This window comes from Lithobates pipiens, unplaced genomic scaffold (genome assembly GCF_037356315.1).
Source record: "Lithobates pipiens isolate NorthernLeopardFrog02 unplaced genomic scaffold, aLitPip1_a1.2 Scaffold_10, whole genome shotgun sequence".
Classification (NCBI taxonomy): Eukaryota; Metazoa; Chordata; class Amphibia; order Anura; family Ranidae; genus Lithobates; species Lithobates pipiens.
The window spans coordinates 163,884,652-163,910,024 of NW_027507686.1; the positions used below are offsets into that span (position 1 = coordinate 163,884,652).

The 25,373-nt window shown below is 44.4% G+C and overlaps 1 protein-coding gene across 2 annotated transcripts in view; it reads left to right on the top strand.

Annotated features, from left to right (window-relative positions):
- LMNTD2 (lamin tail domain containing 2) overlaps nt 1–25,373 on the top strand; it is a 93,590-nt gene that overhangs the window by 27,645 nt on the left and 40,572 nt on the right. For both annotated transcript variants that reach the window (XM_077459018.1, XM_077459010.1), the window contains exon 2: nt 12,126–12,190. In XM_077459018.1, coding sequence (XP_077315144.1) covers nt 12,126–12,190 — 65 coding nt within the window. The remainder of the gene's footprint in view (nt 1–12,125; nt 12,191–25,373) is intronic.

Sequence of the window (25,373 nt, forward strand, 5' to 3'; positions counted from 1 at the left end):
ACCCTCCAACATGTGCTGCAGTTGAGCGGTCTATTAGTACAACCATGGTTTTGGAAATGCCATGCCCGGTTTACTTTGATTTTTACAGTTGTTCTAGGTGGATCCTTGGTGAACTTTGCCGCCAAAGTAGTTGTCTAAAAATGGAATTAATAGTCCTTAAAAGCTTGAGAGACAGTACTATGGGAGCATTATGGAGAAAGTATAGCAGTTGAGGCATTAAAATCATCTTCACCAAGTTAGCCCTTCCTGCCACAGAGAGCCAAAGTTTTTTTTTCATGGACAGTATATTAAGACGGGAGTAGTTTGTAAAATTGGGTGAAATCTCCACACCTAAATACTTAAATGACTCAACTACCGGAAGGAGGAAAAGGGGTTCATGGACCTTTAAAGTTTACCACTGTAATCTCAAGTAGAAAAAAGTGTTCACAAATATATAAAAATTCATATTTTATTTAGAAAAATATCATCATAAAAAAACATCATAAAAACATTGTAGCATTTGTGCAGACAACTACTGGGATGGGGCAGAATGTGTGCAGAGAGGGATCAACTATGCCCTCTAATGCCCCGTACACACGAGTGGATTTTCTGTCGGAAAAAACTTGGATGGTTTTTCGGACGGAATTCCGCTCAAGCTTGGCTTGCATACACGCGGTCACACAAAAGTTCTCTGAACTTTCAATCATCAAGAACGCGGTGATGTACAACACTACGACAAGCCGACAAAATGAAGTTCAATGCTTACGAGCATGCGTCAAATTGTTTCCGAACATGCGTATGTAGCAGTACCCCCATGAGGGCTGCTGAGTTTGTTCATTACCTTTTGTCAGATGGTTCCGCTTTCAGTCCCCCCATGCAATTACATGACACCAAACGGTCAACTCTGGATTTTATAAAGCTTTATTCTGGGCATAAATCGGTGGGCTGTTCAGTAGAGTGTATGAGATGCCCCATCCGACCCCAGCTTTAAATCAAAAAGGGTACTAATCTGTAACCATTGCATTTGTTAGTTAAGTCCCTTATAGCAATCCTTTCCTGGTTCCAATTCCTAGCCTCCTCAGGTTGCACTTCCAATATAGACAGATAAGCATCAATCTGAATAATGCTGTGGATGTTGACCCCCGAAGTCACAGGCCACACTGCCTATTTCCATGACTTGTGTTGTCAAACCTCCCTCAGTCCTGGAAAAGTGCTGGATACTGTGGTCCTTGGATACACAGTATTAAGTTGCAAGCTAGTCCTACTGGGTTGCACTCCCGTTGCTCTCCCCCAATCACAGTCCATGTTCTACTCACAGAAAGTCAATTCCCAGTTTTTACCTTCCACTTAGTTCCTACTTCTTCCTCCATACATCCCCGCATGGGACGCCCGGTCTCCCTCCAGTGCTGCATGATGACTTCTCCTCCTGGGGCCAGACTTCGGCCTCCCTGGACTCGCCTCCGGCTATCTGGCTCCGGGATCTCTGAATTCCTGGGCCTTCATCCTCCTCCCAGAGGCTCCGTGATCTCTGAACTCCCGGACCTCCGGTCCTGAACCTCTGGACCTCAAACTTCTCCCCTCCAGAGCATGTGACCCCCCTATTTATGAGAGATCTCCCATTGTCCGTCGTAATTAACCATTGGTCAATTCTCTCACATGGGCTTCCTGCCACTCAGGTCTCAGTCCATCTTCTCTTTCCAGCAAAATCTACTGTCAAGAAGAGGAGGTATCCCTGAGTCCAAGTGTAGGTAGCCACACCCCCTTCTACTTTGACACTCCCTTCCCCAAATAAACAACCAGGCCTAGTAAAGAGTAGGACCCTGGCTAAATTTATCTGTCTCTGTCTCCTATACTCAAAAAAACACCACTAAGCACCTACCCAAAAGTAGAGGGCACTACACGTAGGAATTTTGCGCATCGGAATTTGTACAGACAAACTTTTTTAGACTGAAAAATAGATAACCTGCTCTCAATCTTTTGCTGGCTGGAATTCTGCCAGCAAAAGTCAGATGGAGCATACACACGTTTGGAATTTCTGACCAAAAGCTCTCATCCGACTTTTGCTGGCAGAATTTCTGATCGTGTGTATGGGGCTAATGCTGCGTGCACACGTAGCCGACTATCCGACGGACTTAGACTGGCGGACTTCCCGCCAGACTGTCCGTCGGATTTTCCGAACGGGCTACTTGCCCACACACGGCACTTTATCAGAGGACTAATACGCCGTACTATCCGCCCTACTTTTGAAATGAACGGACTCGCCCACACACGCGGAGGAAAATCCGCTCATTTCGAGCGCGTCTCCAGGTAGGCGTGGGGTTCCCCCCCAAGTCCACAACAGACCCTTGTCCGAGCATGCTACCCGGCCGGCCAGGAAAGGAGGGGCGAGCGCCCCCCCCCCCTCCTGAGCCGTACCAGGCCGCGTGCCCTCAATATGGGGGGTGCCTTGGGGAAGGGGGGGCCGTGCGGCCCCCCCACCCCAAAGCACCTTGTCCCATGTTGATGAGGACAAGGGCCTCTTCCCGACAACCCTGGCCGTTGGTTGTCGGGGTCTGCGGGCGGGGGGCTTATCGGAATCCGGGAGCCCCCTTTAATAAGGGGCCCCCGGATACCGGCCCCCCACCCTATGTGAATGAGTATGGGGTACAATGTACCCCTACCCATTCACCTGTAAAATAAAGTACAAAAAAACACAACACACAAGATAAAATAGTTTATTGCACAGCTCCGGGGGTCTTCCGTCTTCGGGGGTCTTCTCGCCGAACTCCTCTGCTATCTTCTTCTAGCTCTTTTGCTAGCGGAGGAGCCCGGCATTCTTCTTCGTCGCCGCGGCCTCTTCTTCCGACTTCGGGGGTCTTGTCCCCCTCTTCGGTTCTTCTGCCAGGCCACCGCGCCTTCTTATAGCTCTTTTACAGGTGGTGGCCCGGTCTTCTGTCGCCGCCGCCGCCTCCGCCTTTCGTTCTTCTTCTTCTTCTCCTTCTTCTCCTGGAGATGTTGAACTGAAGCTCTCTCCGGCCGCAATGCCAGGGACGTGCTCTGCGGTGACTTATATAGGGACAATGGGCGGGGTCATCAGTTGATGTCACATGGGTTGATGTCACATGGTGACACCGCCCCCTTGCGATGTCACAGTCCTGGAGGATGCTGAGACTGTCGCCATGTGACATCAACCCATGTGACATCAACCCATGTGACATCAACTGATGACCCCGCCCCTTGTCCCTATATAAGTCGCAGCGCATCCCTGGCATTGCGGCCGGAGAGAGCTTCGAGTCAACATCTCCAGGAGAAGAAGGAGAAGAAGAAGAACGGAAGGCTTCGGCGGCGGCGGCGACAGAAGACTGGGCCACCGCCTGTAAAAGAGCTATAAGAAGGCGCGGTGGCCTGGCAGAAGAACCGAAGAGGGGGACAAGACCCCCGAAGTCGGAAGAAGAGGCCGCGGCGACGAAGAAGAATGCCGGGCTCCTCCGCTAGCAAAAGAGCTAGAAGAAGATAGCGGAGGAGTCCGGCGAGAAGACCCCCGAAGACGGAAGACCCCCGGAGCTGTGCAATAAACTATTTCATCTTGTGTGTTCTGTTTTTGTTTGTACTTTATTTTACAGGTGAATGGGTAGGGGTACATTGTACCCCATACTCATTCACATAGGGTGGGGGGCCGGTATCCGGGGGCCCCCTTATTAAAGGGGGCTCCCGGATTCCGATAAGCCCCCCGCCCGCAGACCCCGACAACCAACAGCCAGGGTTGTCGGGAAGAGGCCCTTGTCCTCATCAACATGGGGACAAGGTGCTTTGGGGTGGGGGGGCCGCACGGCCCCCTTCCCCAAGGCACCCCCCATGTTGAGGGTACGCGGCCTGGTACGGCTCAGGAGGGGGGGCGCTCGCCCCTCCTTTCCTGGCCGGCCGGGTAGCGTGCTCGGACAAGGGTCTGTTGTGGACTTGGGGGGGACACCCACGCCGATTTTTTTTTTTCGGCGTTGAGGTTCCCCTTTAAGTCCATACCAGGTGGCGGGGCCAGCGGCGTCTCCTTCACGGGCCCCGTCTACCTGGAGACCCGCTCGAAATGAGCGGACTTTTCTCCGGGCGGGAAAAGTCCGTTCATTTCAAAAGTACGGCGGACTGGCATACACACGGCCAGATTGTCCTTCGGGTCAAAAAAGTATGCCGGAGGCTACACACGGGGGGATTGTCTGGCGGACTTCAGTTTCCCGGACTTTTCCACCCGCTTGTTTGATCGTGTGTACGCAGCATTAAGGGTAACAATACAAACTTGGAGAATTGATGGTCCAAATAGGTACCAAAGTCTGCAATTACTGCCATGGCTGTTCCCAACTAGGTATCTGTGTCCCCCAGCAGCACCAGCATGTCGCCTGCATATAGCATAAGTTTCTAATGCGATATTCAATATTTTACCTTGATGAATTGACTCTCTTTTTATCTCATGCAATAATTCCAAAAAGTGAGTCAAGAGACCTTCACCTTGAATGAAAATCCTTTAGTGAATTGATCCCCAAAGCCTAGTCAGCTGATGCTCAGTTGTTGTCAAACTAGTATTCGTGATTAAAGAAGGGCTACACCTTTAAAAAAAATATTAAGAGCCAGCAGCTACAAATACTGCAGCTGCTGACTTTTAATAAATGGACACTTACCTGTCCCAGGGTCCAGCGATGTCGGCGGCAGATGACAAGCAATCGCTCGTCTCTCTGCTGCCCCCGCTGCCACCCTCTGTCAGGGAATCGGGAAGTGAAGCATTGTGGCTTCACTGCCCGGTTCCCTACTGCGCATGCGCGAGTTGCGCTGCGCATCTCCACTGGTCCCCGCTGTGTCCTGGGAACTGTGTGTTTCCCAGAACACAACGGGGGGGGGGGGGGGGGCATCTGCGGTTAGCTGCGGGTAGCTTGTCCTGGAAGTGGGTGCATATACCTGGATCACCCCCTCCCCCGAAAGGTGCCAATTGTGGCACCGGAGTGGGGGAGGGATCAGATGAGCGGAACTCATGAGGGTGGAGGTCCGCTTTAAATAAGTGCACTGTGTATGGTGAAACTGGACACAGAGGGGTATTTTTTGTTTATTTGAAAGAATTATGGATGCTGACCTATACAGCTGAAGGACTTAAATCAAACCTTATACCTATATATCCTACATACTTGACGGTGGTCTTTACTAACACACATAGAGGGGGTTTATGATTATGAATGTTGTTTTTATCCATGTTACCTGCATAACTAAACAAACCTCTTATAGCACAAGTTGTAATAATATTTGACATTATTTAGCATACATAGAAATGATTGCTTGGTTTATGACCTAGATTGTATCATAATGAGAAGACCCCAGGGCACATTACATATCTGATGTGTAAGATGTTCTGGGTTTCCCAGCCTTCGGCAATGCTTAGTGCACAGTACACACCTGCAGTACAAGGAATTCCTCTTGTGTAACTTCTACTGTTTGCTGGCACAGGAGTGGAGGCTGCATGGCTCCTAGAAGTCTGGGGGATGGCATTAAAATTTTCAATTAGCCTGAAGTATTGTATATATTGGATGTAGGTATTGATATTATTTAAACATGTAGTAAGACTCAAACTGAGATTTAAATTACCCTAAGGTGTAGATTGCCCAATGATGAGTGGGAAGATATCTGCCTTTAATTTTTAATGCTGGACCTACTGCTGACCCTTGTAGTAGTGTGTGCAAAAATACCTTCCTGATTGACCAGGTAACACTGGAATTTTCCAACACTTTAGACCTCCTTAAGGCAAAGCTTTGTCCAAAAGGGGAAGCTCTACTTGTTTGCACCCTCCACTGACACATTTAGCACTTTTTGGGGGAAGCAGGCACCTAGTTTTGACAGGTGCCCGCTCCCACTTTCGAGCTCAGATCACTACAGCAAACTGAGCCAGAAGTTCATCACCCCCCCTCCTTTCCCCGCAGTCTTCTGGGACACATCACAGGTCCCAGAAGACTATGGGACCATTCACAAATCTCTAATATGCAGTAGGAAACCGGCTAGGAAGTTGCACAGTTTCCTTTACTGGAGATGCTGGTGCCTGCATCCGAAGTCGATTGAAGAATAGGCTCGAGTGAGGACATTGCGGGATCCCTGGACAGGTAAGTGCCCTTATATTAAAAGTTAGCAGCTACAATATTTCTCAGAATCAATCAGGCTGCATTCAGATTTTCCAAGTTTTTATTTTTTTAAATGCCACCTTGCACAAATTAACTTACTTGTCCTTAAATATGGTGGCTGCATTAACCACTTGCTTACTGAGCACTTAAAGAGGAAGTAAACCCTGATGGGTTTTATTTCCTATTTTTTCCCCTGCAAAGTAAAAGCATAATGGGCTAGTATGCATCACATACTAGCTCATTATGTGCCACTTACCTGCAAATGAAGCCTGCGCTGTCCCCGCATCCATCTTCACCCTCTTCCATCCCTCCTGTGCATGCGCGAACCATCCCTCCCGTGCATGCGTGCAGGAGCCATCAGTCACGGCACTTGCTAGTGAAGAAACGTCAATGAGGTGCACTGATGAGGCTGCACTGATGGGCTGCACTGGTGGGCACTGATAGGTGGCACTGATAGGCGGCACTGATGAGGCGGCACTGGTGAGCACTGATGAGGCGGCACTGATGGGGTGGCACTGGTGGGCACTGGTGAGGTGGCACTGATAGGCAGCACTGGTGGGCACTGATGAGGATGCACTGATGGACAGCACTAAAGGGCACTTATAGGCAGGACTGATGGGCACTGATGGGCAGCACTGATGGGCTGCACTGATGGGCACTGATGCACTGATGGGCATTAATGGGTTGCACTGATAAGCAGCACTGATGAGGCGGCACTGTTGGGCGGCACTGGTGGGCACTAATGGGCTGCACTGATGGGCTCTAATGGGCTACACTGATAAGCAGCACTGATGCGGCAGCACTGGTGGACACTTGAGGTTGCACTGATGGGCGGCACTGGTGGGCACGAATGGGCTGCAGTGATGGGCACTAATGGGCTGCACTGATAGGCAGCACTGGTGGGCACTTGAGGCGGCACTGGTGGGCACTGATTGGGTGGCACTAATGGGCAAAGGTAGGTGGCACTGGTGGGCACTGGTATGTGGCACTGGTGGTCATTGCTTAGCAGCAGTGGATATGGGGTGTGTGGGACTGAGGTCCTGTTTACTCCAGACAATATTTGGCTTTTTTTTCTCACACTCTCAACATGAGGCAAAAAAAACTGCTTATTGACTCTGTTTACATCATGTGATCAGATGTCATTGGCTTACAGCTGATCACCTAGTGTGATCAGCTGAGTCTTATTGACTCGCTGATCAGAGCGAGCCACGTGCGCAGGCAGTGCATGAACGGGAGGATGTACATGGACGCCCTCCCGGAAAATTAGGCATGTGCTGTAGCCGTCTATCGGCTATAGCGCAGGCGGGAAGAGGTTAAAATTAATTTTTCAGGCTAAAAATTATTTTAGCAATACAGAAACAAATCACAAACAAAGCTAATCTTCTGTGAACTACAAATCCCCCCCACCCCCTCCAAATTAAAGAGAGAGGAACACATCTTAGTTGATAGAGATGTATGGCAGGATCTGGTAGTATATCATTATGATTAAATGTGGACCTGCTAGTATGCAATTATGGATAGACTTGTAAGGCAGGACCTTGTAGCATATAATATTGGTGTTGCACCCTGATGTTTAGACAGGGTTGCTAATAAATTTACCTGACAATTGATAGTTGCGTTGGCCGATTGATAGGCGATCAATTGATTTCACCCTATTTCTGGAATTGCTGCACTTATAGGGGTCCCCTATTGACAGGCCACCACTGCTCACAGGAATGGTTTACTCCTTGTTCTCAAAGTTGGAACACACATTCTGATTTTCAGTAAAGGGAACCAAAGAGGCTTTCTGATACTGGGTGCACAACTTCCAGACTGAAGATTTATGCCAGTGAGAGGCCGGCCTAAATTGTTTATTAAGGGATTGGCTAATGGTTTTGCACATATTTGCTTTCTTTAGCATGTCAGGGCTAACAAATATGTAAATAAATATAAAAATATATACAGCATCTCGCAAAAGTGAGTACACCCCTCACATTTTTGTAAATATTTTATTATATCTTTTCATGTGACAACACTTTGCTACAAAGTAAAGTAGTGAGTGTACAGCTTGTATAACAGTGTAAATTTGCTGTCCCCTCAAAATAACTCAACACACAGCCATTAATGTCTAAACCACTGGCAACAAAAGTGAGTATACCCCTAAGTGAAAATATCCAAATTGGGCCCAATTAGACATTTTTCCTTCCCAATGTCATGTGACTCATTATTGTTACAAGGTCTCGGGTGTAAATGTGGTGTGTTACATTTGGTGTTATCGCTCATACTGGTCACTGGAAGTTCAACAGGGCACCTCATGGCAAAAGAACTCTGTAAGGATCTGAAAAAAAGAATTGTTGCTCTACATAAAGATGGCCTAGGCTATCAAAAGATTTCCAAGACCCTGAAACTGAGCTGCAGCACGGTGGCCAAGACCATACAGCAGTTTAACAGGACAGGTTCCACTCAAAACAGGCCTCGCCATGGTCGACCAAAGAAGTTGAGTGCACGTGCTCAGCGTAATATCCAGAGGTTGTCTTTGGGAAATAGACGTACGAGTGCTTTCAGCATTTCTGCAGAGGTTGAAGGGGTGGGGGGTCAGCCTGTCAGTGATCAGATCATACACCGCACACTGCATCAAATTGGTCTGCATGGCTGTCGTCCTAGAAGGAAGCCTCTTCTAAAGATGATGCACAAGAAAGCCTGCAAACTGTTTTGCTGAAGACAAGCAGACTAAGGACATGGATTACTGAAACCATGTTCAGTGGTCTGATGAGACCAAGATAAACGTATGTGGTTCAGATGGTGTCAAGCTTGTGTGGCAGAAACCAGGTGAGGAGTACAAAGACTAAGTGTGTCTTGCCTACAGTCAAGCATGGTCTGAGCATGTAGGCCCTTTACAAAATAATCTAGAATGGGTGACTGGGGACAAAGAGAAGGCTAATTTATTAAATACTTTCTTCAGCTCTGTGTATACAAAAGAGCATGGGGGAGCTCATGTCCATAATGGGGGTGGTGGTGACACAGCCCCAAATGATCCAAAATGGCTCAAAAGTGCTATGGTCCAGAAATATTTAGACAGAATAAAGGTGGATAAAGCACCTGGACCTGATGGCATCCACCCACGGATCCTAAAAGAATTGAGCTCTGTAATTTCAAAGCCATTGTATTTAATTTTTAGGGACTCATTAATGACGAGAATAGTACCACTGGATTAGTGCAGGGCCAATGTGGTGCCTATATTTAAAAAGGGATCAAAGTCTTTACCAAGTAACCATAGACCTGTTATGCCGCGTACACACGACCGGACTTTTCAACATCAAAATTCCGACGGAACAATTCCAGCAGACCATTCGATCGTGTGTGGGCTGCAGCAGACTTTTGATTTGCAAAAGTCTGACAGACTTTAGAAATGGAACATGTTTCAAATTTTTCCGCCAAAACTCCGCCGAACCCAGTTCCTACAGAGAAATCCGCTCGTGTGTATGCTAGTCCGACGGACAAAAACCGACGCTAGGGCAGCTATTGGCTACTGGCTATGAACTTCCTTATTCTAGTCCAGTCGTACATCATCACATTCGAATCCGTCGGACTTTGGTGTGATTGTGTGTGGCCAAGTCCGTTCATTCGGAAAGTCCGTCAGAACTCCGTCAGAACTCCGCCGAAAGTCTGTCGGACCTAGTCCCTCGAAAAGTCCGGTCGTGTGTAAGCGGCATTAGTTTAACTTCTATAGTCGGGAAGATACTGGACGTTTAATAAAAGACCACATAGATGAGTTCTTGCTGGAAAAAAACATTTTAAGCAACAGACAGCATGGATTCATGAAAGACAGAAGTTGTCAGACAAACCTGATTTCTTTTTATGAAGAGGTAAGTAAAACCTTGGACAGGGGGGTGGCTGTGGATGTGGTATACTTGGATTTTTCAAAAGTGTTCGATACAGTTCAAGACGCACGGCTCATTTGTAAGGTAAAGTCTGCAGGCTTGGAAATATCAGTTTGTAAATGGATAGAAAGCTGGCTAAAAGACAGAATTTAGAGAGTAGTGGTTAATGATGCTTACTCTGAATGGTCTAAGGTTATCAGTGGTGTACCCCTAGGTTTAGTGCTGGGACCCTTACTTTTTAATATCTTTATAAATGATATTGGGTCTGGAATCAAAAGGAACATTTCTGTCTTTGCAGATGACACCAAGCTATGCAGTGGAATAACGTCCTTACAGGATGCCTCCAATTTACAAGCCAACCTCAATGCTCTGTCTAATTGGACGACTATGTGGCAAATGAGGTTTAATTTTGAGAAATGTAAAGTTATGCACTTGGGGGCTAAGAATATGCATGCATCATACATGCTAGGGGGAGTACAACTGGGGGAATCCATAGTGGAGAAGGATCTGAGTGTTGAGTTATTCTCTTTACGGTCAACACAAAGGACACGGGGGCACTCTTTACGTCTAGAGGAAAAGAGATTTAATTTCCAAATATGGAAAGGTTTCTTCACAGTAAGAGGTGGTTCTGGTCAGCTCAGTAGATTGCTTTAAGAAAGGCCTGGATACTTTCCTAAATGTACATAATATAACTGGATACTGACGTTTATAGGTAAAGTTGATCCAGGAAAAATCTGATTGCCTCTCTGGGATCAGGAAGGAATTTTTTTCCCTGCTGTAACAAATTGGAGCATGCTCTGCTGGGGTTTTTTGCCTTCTTCTGGATCAACTGTGGGTATAGAATAGGGTATATTGGATTGTACGATTGTTTTATTTTTTTTTATTTTTTTTTATAGTTGAACTGGATGGACTTGACTAACTTTGAAACTATAGTGGGAGTATGGTCTGGGGCTGCATGAGTGCTACCGGCACTAGGGAGCTACAGTTCATTGAGGGATCCATGAATGCCAACAGTACTGTAACATACTGAAGTAGAGCATGATCCCCTCCTTTCAGAGACTGGGCCCCAGGGCAGTATTCTAACATGATAATTACCCTAAACACACCTCCAAGACAACCACTGCCATGCTAAAGAAGCTGAGGGTAAAGGTGATGGACTGGCCATGCATTTCTCCAGACCTAAACCCTATTGAGCATCTGTGGGACATCCTCAAACAGAAGGTGGAGGAGCACAAGGTCTCTAACATCCACCAGCTCTGCAATTTTACCATGGAGGAGTGGAAGAGGACTCCAGTGGCAGCCTGTGAAGCTCTGGTGAACTCCATGCCCAAGAGGGTTAAGGCAGTGCTGGAAAATAATGGTGGCCACACAAAATATTGACACTTTGGGCCCAATGCTGACATTTTCAGTTAGGGGTGTACTCACTTTTGTTGCCTGTGGTTTAGACATTAATGACTGTGTGTTGAGTTATTTTCAGGGGACAGCAAATTTACACTGTTATACAAGCTGTACACTCACTGCTTTACATTGTAGCAAAGTGTAATTTCTTCAGTGTTGTCACATGAAAGGTATAATAAAATATTTACAAAAATGTGAGGGGTGTACTCACTTTTGTGAGATACTGTATGTGTGTGTGTGTGTATAGGCTGGTCAGACTGAGGTTCTTACCTCTAATAACTGCAGTGAGCCAGGTAGAAATAAGGGACAGTGCTATCATATCCCCAAGTACAGGCATACCCCACTTTTAAGTACACAATGGGGTTTATTTACTAAAGCTAAAAAGTGAAAAATCAGGCTCACATCTGCATAGAAACCAATGAGCTTCCAGGTTTTATTACCAAAGTTTAATTGAACAAGCTGGGGTTAGAAGCTCATTGGTTTCTATACAGAAGTGAGCCCTATTTTTGCACTTTCTGGCTTTAGTAAATAAACCCCATTGTGTACTTAAAGTGCGGTATGCCTGTAGTTGCTTTTTCTCAGCCATAGATAATCTATGTAAGGACCACAAATCAGTGCTAAAACAGGAAGTTGTGGATGATCTCACTAACATTTTACAATATTTTATTTCTAAAAGTTAACTTTATTAGACTATACACTTTTTGTATATGTGGAAGATGCTCACAAATGTATAGTCATGTTTGACATTTATCTATTGATATAGGTAACCAAAGATGATTGGGTAGACAGAGGACCCATGGCGAGAGCAACAATATCGGAACATTGCAAGTAAGATGTATATATTTTTACTGATAGGAAAGTTTTCTTTAGTATCAATACAATAGCACCCAGTGTAGCAGAGACCACAACTATAAACGGATCCATGTCTCTAATACCCATAGAGAGGAAAATCATCCAAAAGTGATATTTTAGTCAAAGATGCAGCCTGGCTGAGTCCACCATTGGCTTCTTCTACTTCCTGAATACTCAAACAGCGGGAGCTCCCTGCGTTGTTCCTGATTCTTTCTATTGGCCCGTTAGCCCAAGCTCCTTCTGTTACATTCTTCTTTAGAAGATTACAGTAATTTAAAGCATATAAAATTCAATAGAGTGGGAAACTTCAAATTAACACAGCAGGTGTGTGGAGTCAATAATTCAAGAGCAGAGATCTTACCATCTTAGACACTGCTAGAGAGTTTACTTTTTTACCAGGGCAATTTTGAAATTTTTGTCACACATGATAAAATCTGCATTTGTTTTCTAGAAAATATTTTTGAACCTCCAAATATATATATTTTTTAATTCTAATAGATAGTTTGATCATTGCCAGGGTGACACATCCCTAACAATGTTTAAAGAGAATGAAAAAAACAAAAAAAAAACATGGACTGGGATTTTTTAGTCACCAATTAAACCATAAAAAAAAATTTTTAATTACAAAAGCATTTTTATTGAACATCAGAATAAAAAATGAGAAACTGTAATAAAAACAATCCAACTGATAGGTCTAGATGCTCAAAAATGGCTCAGTGTTGCATAGTAGATAAAGGCCATCCTTTTGTTTATGTATTGCAAAAAGGCTCTTACAATAGCCACAATATTATATATTATATACTGATTATCAGTGTTGGTCATCTTACTTTAAAAAAGTAATTAGTTAAGTTACATATTACTTCGTCCAAAAAGTAATTGCGTTAGTAACTCAATTACTACATTGGAAAAGTAATTAGTTACTCAGCAAAGTAACTGTGACTTTTTAAAAATATTCTATATTGTAATTACGTTCTATAACATCTTTAATATCAAAGATATTAACTGATTGAGGAATAAAAACACTATATACAGTATTTTAGAACATTTGGTATTTATTTGAACCCAAATGTTGAGGGGAGTGGCAGCGTTGGTACTTGAGGGGGTGGCAGCGGTGGTACTTGGGGGGGTGGCAGTGGTGGTGATGTACTTGGGGGGGTGGCAGTGGTGGTAGTATACTTGGGGGGGCAGCGGTGGTACTTTAGGGGGTGGAAGCGGTGGTGTACTGGGGGGGGAGGCAGGCAGTGTGGTACTTGGGGGGGTGGCAGCGGTGGTGGTGCCATCCTCTCCCACCACCACCACCGCTGCCTCTTAATGATCCCATCCCCCACCATCACTGATCTCATCCCTACCCTATCACCTCTGTTGTAGAAGTGATGGTGGATGGGTAGGGATGGGATCAGTAAGAAGCAGAGGTGGTGGAGGACTTGGGATGGATCAATTGTACTGCAATTCGAATCATCAGTCACTTACTTGAATGCCACCAAGGATGCCTTTCCTCATGGGGAGAGAGACCCTCCCTTTCACTCGATTGGTGTCAGAAAGTCAACTTCATTTTTCAGTGTCCACCCCGCCTCCCTACATTTTCTCTCTCTCTCTCTCTGGATAGATGGGATGGGATGGGGCGGTCCAGACAGTCTCTCTGAGTCTCAGCCTCTTCTCAGCTCAGCGGGCGAAAGCCCCCCTCCCCGCGGCGGAACGAATGGCCAGGCAGTGCGGCCACGGTGGGGCCTCCTGGGCGATAGATGTAATTAAGGTAATGCCGCCCAAGTAATGGGAACTGAGTTACCATGAGGGGAAGAGTAATCAGTTAGATTACTCATTACCCTCTAAAGTAACTGCGTTACGTAACTCCGTTTATTTTAACTCAGTTACTTATATCACTGATGATTATAATATAGACCCCAAAATGTTTCAATTTCAGCAAATCTTCATTAGTGGGAATCTTCATCAGGGTTTAATCTGAAATATGAATGTACAAATCAAAAAACATAATAGTATCATAACATATACATATGTGACTTCTATAGCACAGGTACATAAAAAGCTTGCATAAAAGCTGATATAACATCAACACTAATAAGCCAACCAATAAAATATGTCAATAAATCATCAGTAGCCCCCACAGTATAGAGCCTGGGGAGTACAAAAGGCACTAGGAATCCCCCGGTGCTCACATGATTCCTCAGATTTCTCTCATCTCTCCTCCCCTCCTTCCTGGCTGACATCAGCGGCAGTGCTCAGCCCCGCCCACTATAGCTGTCAGCCAGAGAGAGGAGAGAGCCAAGAAGTCACGTGAGCACTGGGAGCTGATCTGATATACGGTATAATCTGCATCTTTTTTTATACAGCACAGGCACATGGCACATAGCGTTATATAACAGAGAGGATGGCATGATCATCATATAGTAGGTTAACAACCACTTTAATGAAATGTGCCTAGTCTTTGGTTTCATGCAATTTGATAGCAGACCGGTCTAATCTAATATTAATGTCAGTACCAGGATTTGGGTTTTCACTTTAGGCCTGAGTAAAACTCACTTGAGACAGCTTTTACCTAAAAATTACAGTGATGGGCCAGATTTTTGTGTCCATGTTTAAAAAAAACTGTTTTATACTCCTCCTCCTCCTCTGCTCATGCAAATGGATCCTGCTTTGTGTGTTCTTGATTGACCCAGGTTGATTGCTCTGACCCTGCTCTCTTCTTGCTGTGATTGTGTATCATTTGGACTTTGATCTACTCATGTGTGACCTGGTTTGTCTAGACTACACTTCTGCTTGACCCTTCTGTGCTAGCAGACTCACTTGGCCTGCTCTGACCTGCTCCTGATACATACCAGTCTCAGTGCTGCTCTACTTAAATCTGCAGCGGTGCACCTCAAGCACCAGCAAGCCTTCTCTGCCTACAGTCCTGCTTGTGTTATGCGCTATTTATTACTGAACTATTTGCATATTTAACATATCTGAACTGTTTAATTCTTACCTATACCCTTGTCGACCAATTATAAAGTCCATGGTTCTCATAAATGACTCTTAACATGCCTTCATAGTTCCCATGGTGTCAATAACTCCAAGCTATGAATTGCAGAGATATTATCAGGTCCCCGAAGCGGGTATTTACAGAATTAACATAACCAAAGTGTCCAAGGGGTGCATTGAAGGGGTGTTGAGGTTTTTATGATGCTCCTGCAGATACTTTCTTAATGTCAGTTATACTAACTATATCTTTGTTTCCATATGACCATGTTTTACAGTCTGACAACCAACGTATTATTAGACAGAGTGAAATTACAATTTCATAGACCCCAAATATGATATGGATCTTATGCATATTTTCCTAAAGAGATGTAATGTGTTGCCTTCTGCACCTTGTAACATGGCTGTGATCATAGCCTTGCGCACAGGGTGTGCCGGGTGTGCCTGGGCACACACTAATCACCCTGTGTGGTGCATATTTCCAATGTTTAGACCCCTGATATTTCACCAAATAACATAAAAAATCTTTTTTTTCTCCTAAAAAAACTGCTAAATATTAATAAAATAATATTGTAACTGCCCTACTGACACTACCAATATCTGCCCTTATGACACCATTCACTGCTCTACTAACACCTTCCGTATATATACACATGCACACACACATATGCGTTTGAGCTTTGAGGTGCACACCCTAATGCAATAGGCTGCACACACCTGCGGCTGTGATTCATGTCTAAGTGATTGTTATTTTCTTGCACATTGGTGTAACCACTTTTCATGAAGGTATTTTCCTTACACCTGGTATTATTAAATAGGAACCACTGAGGGTCACTAAAGACCCAAACCAGAATGTGTATTTCAGGGATCTTCAAACTACAGCCCTCCAGCTGCTGTGGAACTACACATCCCATGAGGCATTGTAAAACTCTAACATTTACAGACATGACTAAGCATGATGGGAATTGTAGTACCTAAACAACTGAAGAGCCATAGTTTGAAGACCCCTTGTGTATTTACTAAAACTACTCCTCTAGACATCAGTTTTACATCAAGACCATTAAAAGGATTTACAGGCTCTGCAAAGTGCTGTTTATAATACTGCACTGCACTATTCCTCTTCCCGGGACTCAGCCAGTGGTTCCTGCTGCTGCTTCTGAGTCCTGTGAAGAGGACGTGTGTCAAACAACTCATGTGCGGAGGAAGTGGTTTGCGGGCCAAGCAGCGATGCATGTGCGTTTATGGATGGAAACAGCCCGGCTCAAGATTTCGCCTGCACAAGTGCACCCATAGCAAACGGCTTGCTATGGGGGCACTTGAATGTTACTACCCATACACTACATAGATAGCAGAGCTCCCAGGTGCTCCATCCACAGTTGCTGGCTGAGTAGAGTAATGTGGAAAAAATTATCCACACTTCAGTTGTTGCTCTTAAAATGTCTTCATGTTATTGAATAGCCACAGTGAACAAATGCAGATTAAGTCAGTTGACGCATTTCAGCCTATAAGGCTGGTTATGACTAAGGCCTTCTAGCCTGAAACGCAGCAACTGACTTAATCTATTAACTGTGGCTATTCAATAAAATTAAGAGATTTTAAGTGCAACAACCAGAGTGTGTATCATTTTTTCCACAGGAGGATCTGAGAGCACCAGCTGAGGTCCCCTGAAGAGGAGGTTTGGGGCTACTTTGCCCAAAACCACTGCACTGAGCAGATAAATATAATATCTTTATTATTTAAAAAAAAAAACTTTAAATCATCGACTTTGAACAAATATGTATATCTTTAAGTAAGGTATGGAACCCAAAGCATTGAGGCAAGAACGTAAATATGACTGCCAGGAAACTGGCATTTGCAGAATTAGAAGTAGCAATAGCACTCTCTCTAGAAAGTTTAATTTGCAACAGATTTTTTTCAGAATTAAAATATTACTCTACCAATAGACATTTGAGGGGACCTGCTTGATGAAGGAATACTGATAATGAGGTGTAAGGATGTTGCAAAATAAGAAGTCTTTTTGTGGCGGGCAATGGTAAAGGCTTTCAGCAGTAATACTGATAACTTTGAAGTAAGTGGACGATATGGAATAAAAAGCAATAGTGCATCGTTGGAAACTAAAGCAGCATTGCTATGTGTTCAGATTGAGTCTAAGAGCAGGGTTCCTCCTGTTTGTTTTTTTGTTTTTTAAATCAAAAGTTTTTATTGGGAAAAGACATATAGCAAATATGCAACAATACAATTCAGTTTGTCGTGTTGTAATATATTACAAGATCAGGAGCATCATAATAGAAAATAAAAATAAAATTACCAAGTCACTGAAACAACAAAGCATACCTACAGTCGTGAAATAGTACCGTTAAAGCAAATATACAGGTATTAAGACCCTTCTTGTATTTTAGGAAAACTAGAATACCAACCATACATTCAGTACCCACATGAACCTTTATCTTTACAGGCATTGCAGAAACCTCATCAGAATAAGGTTTCTGCACTTAGCCCTGGTGTATCAATCCAGGGTGCCCACGGTTTGTCTTATTTGTCATGCCTCCTCCTGTGCTGGTATATTTACCGTTCAAGGATAAAGCCCCATACACACTATCAGATTTTCTGCTGATTTTTTCCTCCAGATTTACCAAAATCATATAATATGAGGTCAAACCTTAGGAGTTTGAATGTGTATGCAATCAAGCAGACCCTTACACTACATGGCTTTGATAAATCTGAAGGAAAAAATCTGCAGAAAATCTGATAGTGTGTATGGGGCTTTAGAGCGTTTCCCATATGTTGTATCCAAGACTTAAAAGATGGTGGGGTGGCAGACTTCCATCCCATAAGAATAGTTTTCCTAGCTTGGAACAGGGCTCGAGAGAAAGCAACCCTTGCCATCTCCTCCGGGATCACCCCCTCCAGAGCACCTAGTATGCAGCATATTAGGTCCAGGGGAACAGTTGTTTGAAAGACACCATTGAGTGTGGCAAAAACCCTACTGCAATATTTATGGAGCTTAGGGCACTGCCAGAGGAGATGAACAAGGTCACCAGGAACCAGATTACATTTAGCAGGTCATGTAGTCTTCCCATTTTGTGAAGTTTTACAGGAGTATAATGCGCTCTGAGCAGTATATATAGGGGTAGGGGATTGTATCCACTCTATCGCCTCACTCTGTGCCCTAACAGCAGTTGAATGACATATTGGAGGGAAATGCAAACCCACTTTGTAAGTCTGAGAAGGAAAGTAATTTCAGTTGTGAAATATATGTGAGAGGTGAGTTACCCCTTGAAAGAGCCATCTAGGCTCCTGTTGGAGTTTAGCCAGTTCATCATGCATTTTATTTCCCCAGATCGGGCTGTAGATTGTGAACTCCTTTACATGCTGCAATTGTTTAGACTTATTCCGCACCTTTTGAAGGAGCGCATAAGTAGTGGCCAAAATCTGAGATAATGGACAAAACCTTAGTTAGGGAAATAGTTATGTCCCCCAGGAAAAGTAGCATATCATCAACATAAAGCATGATCTTCTCATACAATTCACCCTATCTAAATCTGGGCAATTATGCACCTGGGCAGCAGGGGCTCAATGACAAGTGCAAGAGCAGGGGGGGCAGGGGGCATCCAGGCCCAGTCCCCCTGCTTAGTGCAAAGACAGGTGACATCCTATCAGACACCCATATGGTGGCTTGCGGGGAGCTGTATAATAAGCATGTCCAAGTGATAAAGCTGATGCCAAATCCAAATTTAGATAATACCGCCCAGAGATACCACCAGCTGACACTGTCAAATGCCTTATTGGCGTCAAGGGATAGCAGGGCTCTATGCCCAATGTTATCAGCTGGTGTCTGTATATTTAGAAAGAGTCTTCTAAGGTTAGTAGCAGTGGACTTATGTGGTATGAAGCCTGCTGTGGTCTGAATGGACAATAGATAAAATTACTTTGTTCACCCTCACAGCCAAAACATTTCCCAGAATTTTTACATCACTTTGCAATAAAGAAATGGGTCTGTAAGAACTCGGGTCTATTGGATCTTTCCCTGGCTTGAACAACAGAATAACATTTGCCCTGGACATGATGTAGGTAGCTGTCCCACCTTCAAGGAGGTATTAAACATTTCTAATAGTTTGGGTAGAAAACCTCCCCATGTTGGGTGTATACCTCCATGGGGATACCATCATCCCCGATAATTTTACAAGTGGGGAAAAAAAACGGCCGCCCCCCTCAACTTTCCCAATGTGAAGGGTGCATCTAATTCTAAGCGGGCCTTTCGAGTCAAAGCAGGTAAAGGTATTGATTGTAAATAGCACATCAGTGCCTCATCAGAGTAGTTGTCACAAGGATTAAACAGGTCTCCTCCTGCTTGGTTAGTTAACAGGAGGTTGAAAGGGAAGCTGGAAAAACTGCAAAGCACTATGGAGAAGCCTGCTGAACAATCATGGTAAAAAAAATCTTGAAAAATAAAAGTTTTTGAATATTAATTTCAGCTGGATTTGTTGAAATCAGGTTGAGTCTTCAAACTGGGAATCAAAAATTGCTAATCTCATCAAAAACACTTTAACAAAACCTGGTGGGATTACAAACAGCAGCATAGTCACACATCCTGCTACATGTGGGAAAAATCATGTGGCAAAAACAATAATGAAATATTACCTAACACTGTCACTTATCTTGGTTTCTGTTGGCAGCATTGCTGGAATGCCACAACTGGTTTCAATGTTAAAATAAAACCTGACCTTTGAAATTGTAATGTGTCCTCCAGTTTATCTTCAGCATGATCCTATTTTTTACCTTTTAATACTTTTGAAGTAGGAGTTAAAAATCAGATGCCAATGCACAAGTATCCCTTTTCTCTCTGGATTGAATTGCTTTTTAAAGACAATATCAGCAAACTGTAATGCATTGTTGTATTTTCTGGGCCATTGTGCACAGGTGTCTGCATATCAAACTAAACTGGGCTCCTGAAGTGGCTGTGTTAGACATAATTGCTTGTATACTCCTCAGGGGAGGGAATGATCGGATGTATCTGGGTGAATAACTGGTCTGTACAGTGCACTAGGAATCTTGCTTCCATTGTGGTTGATTTACTAAAGTCAAATAGACTGTTCACATTGCAAGATAATTATCCCCAAAGCTTAGAGAATGTGTAGAAGCTCTGCTGACTGCCTTTACTACTTGAGTTATTCACTTTAAGGTCAACACAATGAACAAAGGGACACCCTTTACATCTAGAGGAAAAGAGATTTCATCCCCAAATACAGACAGGTTTCTTCACAGTAAGAGCTGTGGAAATGCAGAATAGACTCCCTCAAGAGCTGGCTCTGTCCAGCTCAGTAGATTGTTTAAAAAAAGGCCTGGATTATTTCCTTGGTTTACATAATATAACTGAGTACTAACATTTTATAGGTAAAGTTGATGCAGGCAATATCTGATTGCCTCTCGGGGGGGGGGGTCAGGAAGGATTTTTTTTTCCCTGCTGTAGCAAATTGGATCATGCTTTGCTGGGCTTTTTTACCTTCCTCTGGATCAACTGTGGGTATAGGATTGTGTATATGGGATTGTATAATTTTTTTATTTTATTTTTTATTAGTTGAACTAGATGGACTGGTGTCTTTTTTCAAACTGACTAACTATATACTGAGCTCTAGAGAATATTACCAAAGTGTACAATCTATTTGTTACAGACTCCCCACCCACAGCTGAATGAGGAAGAAAGCATTTTTCAAAGAGCGTAGACAGGCATGTACTGGCCATCGGGACTACTGGGAGTTTCCCGGTGGGCTGATGGCTCAGTGGGCCACTCTGATGTAAGGGGGTGCTGAAGGGACACTCTGATCTAAGGGGGTGCTGATGGGACACTCTGATCTAAGGGGGTACTGATGGGACACTCAAAATGTAAGTGGGCCGGTCTGGATGAAGTCCAGGGCCAAATTTCTGTCCCAGTCCAGCCCTGAGCGTAGAAAAGGGAAAACTGCAGATATACAAATAAAACATATGTAGGAGGATTTGTTTAATCTCTGTGTATCATCTGAGGCTATTCACTTCACTGTGTATATGTGAGGGTTTACAACCACTTTAATTTTCATCTCTCATAAAAATAATCAATCCAAACAAGCAGAACATAAATTCTTGATTATAGAAATAAAGTGAAATGAATCATGAAAGAAATGGAGGTCTCAAGATTCCAGCAAGACCATAATCCAGGTCAATTCAAACCAACTGAAAACACACTGACACCAATTCACCAATGATTACATTTCCAGCACCTGCATGTGGAACAAAGTGGACTGTTTGTTATACTTAATCCAATGGCTTCTATTTTTAAAAGAAAATGTGTTCTTTGTATCTAATTCTTTAATGTTTAGTTTTTAGGCAATTCCTGGAAAACAGTATTAGCATGAAAATAAAAGTACAGTAACTGACTCAATGGGGTTGATTTACTAAAGGCAAATGGGCTGTTCAGTTTTCAAGGGAAGTTGCATTTTGCATGGGAAATTTGTGGCAGAGCTTAGTTTCATCTCGCAAAGAATACCCAATGACATGCAAGATGGAAGTCAGCTTTACATCATTCAGTAAGCTCTGGGGAAAATCCCCATGCAAAGTGCAACCTCCCTTGCAAAGCAAACAGTCTATTTGCCTTTAGTAAATCTACTCCAATGTGTTTGATAGGGGAAGTTTAGGATATCCTTTTTTTTTTTATTCATTTTAAAGATTTTATTTAAATTTTCAAAAGTAAAACAAGAATAGTTCAGTTACATATTTAAACAGTGTGGGGTTCCTTCTTATCTTGGGTAGAAGACTACCCAAGATAGATTTTAGGGGCAGAATTATTCCAGGCAGACAGAAAAGTCTTCTTGTTTCTAAACATTTTGGAACGAATCGCAAAACATTACAATGTTACCGATCAGGAATATTTAAATCTGTGACAAAATTGGAGAATTTAAAGTGAGCAGTGGTGAGATCTACCTTCAGTGAAAACCACATGTCAAAAGCATCTGAAGATCCAAAGATATACCAGTAATCAAATCTCATGGGTTTTCTGCAAAATGAAAGCTTGTCCCTAGATTGTTCCTATTGATTATTAATTGTGAAGGCCAACTTTACTGATCAGTATGAGATTGAACTATGCTTGGCAGGAAAAGCTTGTAGATGTTGCTTTTACTTCATGGGGCTCTATCTCTGGATCATTTTAACACATACTTTAAATATGGAGTAACCCCTAATATTGCATATTTAATAATGTGTTCAGTTTGAATTGCACTGGCTTGTGACAGGTTTCTTGTGCTACTCTAACTTTAACTTTTAACTGTTTTGTTACTTTGTTAAAATAATGGGATTTTTATATACAGCTTACCTGTAAAATCCTTTTCTTGAGAGTACATCACGGGACACAGGAGCTTCATTACATAGTGGGTTATATAGGCACCTCTGGTGATTGGACACTGGTTGACCCTAATTAAAGAGAATTCCTCCCCTATATAACCCCTCCCATCTGGGAGGCACCTCAGTTTTGTAGCAAAGCAATAAGAAACCACGTAAAACCCAAGAGGGGCGGGAGCCCTGTGTCCCGTGATGTACTCTCAAGAAAAGGATTTTACAGGTAAGCTGTATATAAAAATCCCATTTTCTTGATCATACATCACGGGACACAGGAGCTTCATTACATAGTGGGATGTCCCATAGCAATGCTCAGGTTGAGGGGAGGGAGACACAGATCATAAAAATAGACCGCCAGGGACCTGAGGACCTAAACTGCAGCCTGCAGTACACTGCGCCCGAAGGCGATATCCTCTTGCCCTCTGACATCCACCTGATAGAATCTGGTGAATGTGTGGACTGATGACCAAGTCGCAGCCTTACAGATCTGAGCCAGGGAGGCCTGGTGATGCACTGCCCAAGAGGCACTGACAGCCCTAGTAGAGTGCGCTTTCACCTGAAAAGGAGGAATCTTCCCCTTTAAGCTATAGGCCTGAGAAATAACTTGTCTGATCCACCTTGAGAGAGTGGACTTTGACGCTGCCTGACCCCTTCTAGGGCCTTCCGGCAGAATAAATAAACAGTCAGTTTTCCTTATCTGAGCAGTTGCTTGAAGATAAAGACTGATTGCTCTAACCACATCTAAAGTGTGTAAAGACTCTTCCTCTATGGACTGAGGATTCGGAAAAAAGGATGGTAGGATTATATCCTGATTCAGATGGAAACCCGAAACCACCTTAGGTAGAAAGGACCCGCTGGGACGCATAACCACCCGGTCCTTGTGGATAATTAAATACGGCTCTTTACTGGAAAGAGCTGCCAATTCTGATACTCTTCTAGCCGTGGATATGGCTACTAAGAAGACCAGCTTTTTAGTCAAGAGAGCTAAAGAAGCCAGATGCAAAGGTTCAAATGGTTGGCCCTGTAAGGCCGAGAGAACCAAATTCAGATCCCATGGGCATACCGGAGGTTTAACTGGCGGTTTTATCCGCATAGCCCCCTGGATAAAAGCCCGTACTAGGGAGTGTGATGCAAGAGGTTTTTGAAAAAAATACCGACAGGGCCGAAATCTGCACCTTGATGGTGCTTATGGCCAAATTCATTTCTAGGCCTGACTGGAGAAAGGCCAAGATTCTGTTAATGACATACTTTGTAGGATGCCATCTCCTGAGTTCACACCAGGAAACATATGTCCTCCAGATCTTGTAATAGATACGCCTGGAGGCCGGCTTTCTGGCATTGACCAGAGTAGAAAGGACTGGCCCCGAAAGGCCACGGTCTCTCAGAATGTGGGTCTCAGCAGCCAGACCGTCAAATTCAGACTGCGTAAAGCAGGATGGTAGATTGGACCCTGTGAGAGCAGATCTGGCCGGAGAGGGAGGGTCCATGGCCTGCCCACTGCCAACTTCATGATTTCTGCAAACCATGGTCGCCTGGGCCAAGCTGAGGCCACCAAAAGGACCGATTTCGACTCCCTCTTGACCCTTCCCAGGAACCGCGATAGCAGCGGGCTCAGGGGGAAGGCATAGATCAGATTGTACTGATCCCAGGGAACCGTCAGAGCATCTGACCCCTGGGCAAGCGCATCTCTTGTCCTTGACACAAACCTGTCCAGTTTCTTGTTGAATCTGGACGCAAACAGATCCACGTCTGGAGTGCCCCACTTGTGACATATGTTCTGAAACACGTCGGGGTGCAGAGCCCATTCTCCTGGGCATAGCTGCTGGCGGCTGAGAAAATCCGCCTGCCAATTCTCCACTCCTGGGATGAAGACTGCAGAAAGACACGGAACATGCTCTTCTGCCCAGACAAGTATGCGATTCACCTCCTTTTGGGCCACCAGACTTCTGGTACCGCCCTGGTGATTGATGTAAGCCACTGCGGTGGCATTGTCGGACTGAATCCGAACTGGGAAACCTCGCAGTCTGTAAGACCACTCTATGAGTGCCATGTAAACTGCCCGAATCTCCAAGATATTTATGGGCAGCAGACTTTCGGTCGCAGACCATTTCCCCTGCGAGCACGTTCCCTCTAATACGGCTCCCCAGCCTGTCAGGCTGGCATCCGTTGTGACAATCTTCCATGAGAGGGGAAGAAAAGTTTTGCCTTTCAGCAAATTCCTGGTTTGTAACCACCAGACAAGACTTTTGCGTGTCCCGGGGGATAAACGCATAGGAAGATCCAGGGATTGGGGCTTCCTGTTCCAAACCGCAAGGATGCATCTTTGCAGAGGCCTTGAGTGGAACTGGGCGAATGGGACGGCCTCGAATGAGGCGACCATCTTTCCCAAAAGTCCCATACATAACCGAATGGAGGAAGATCTTCTGCCCAGAATCAGGCGCACCAGATCTCCAATGGCCAAGGCCTTTGGCCTTGGAAGAAACACCCTGCCCTGAGCGGTGTCGATAATCAAACCCAGGTAATCCAACCTGGTGGTCGGTTGCAAGGATGACTTTTCTAGGTTTATAATCCAACCTAGGTGCTCTAGATGTTCTAGCGTCTTGGTGACGCTGCGACTTAGGCACGCTGCAGTTCTCTCTACGAGAAGCAAGTCGTCTAGGTAAGCCCTGATGGCTATGCCCTGAACTCTTAAGATTGCTAAGAGAGGGTCCAGAATCTTCGTGAAGACTCGAGGGGCCGTAGCCAGCCCGAACGGCAAGGCCACAAATTGAAAATGGCGCTGCTCTACCGCGAACCTTAGAAACTTCTGGTGTGCGGGAAA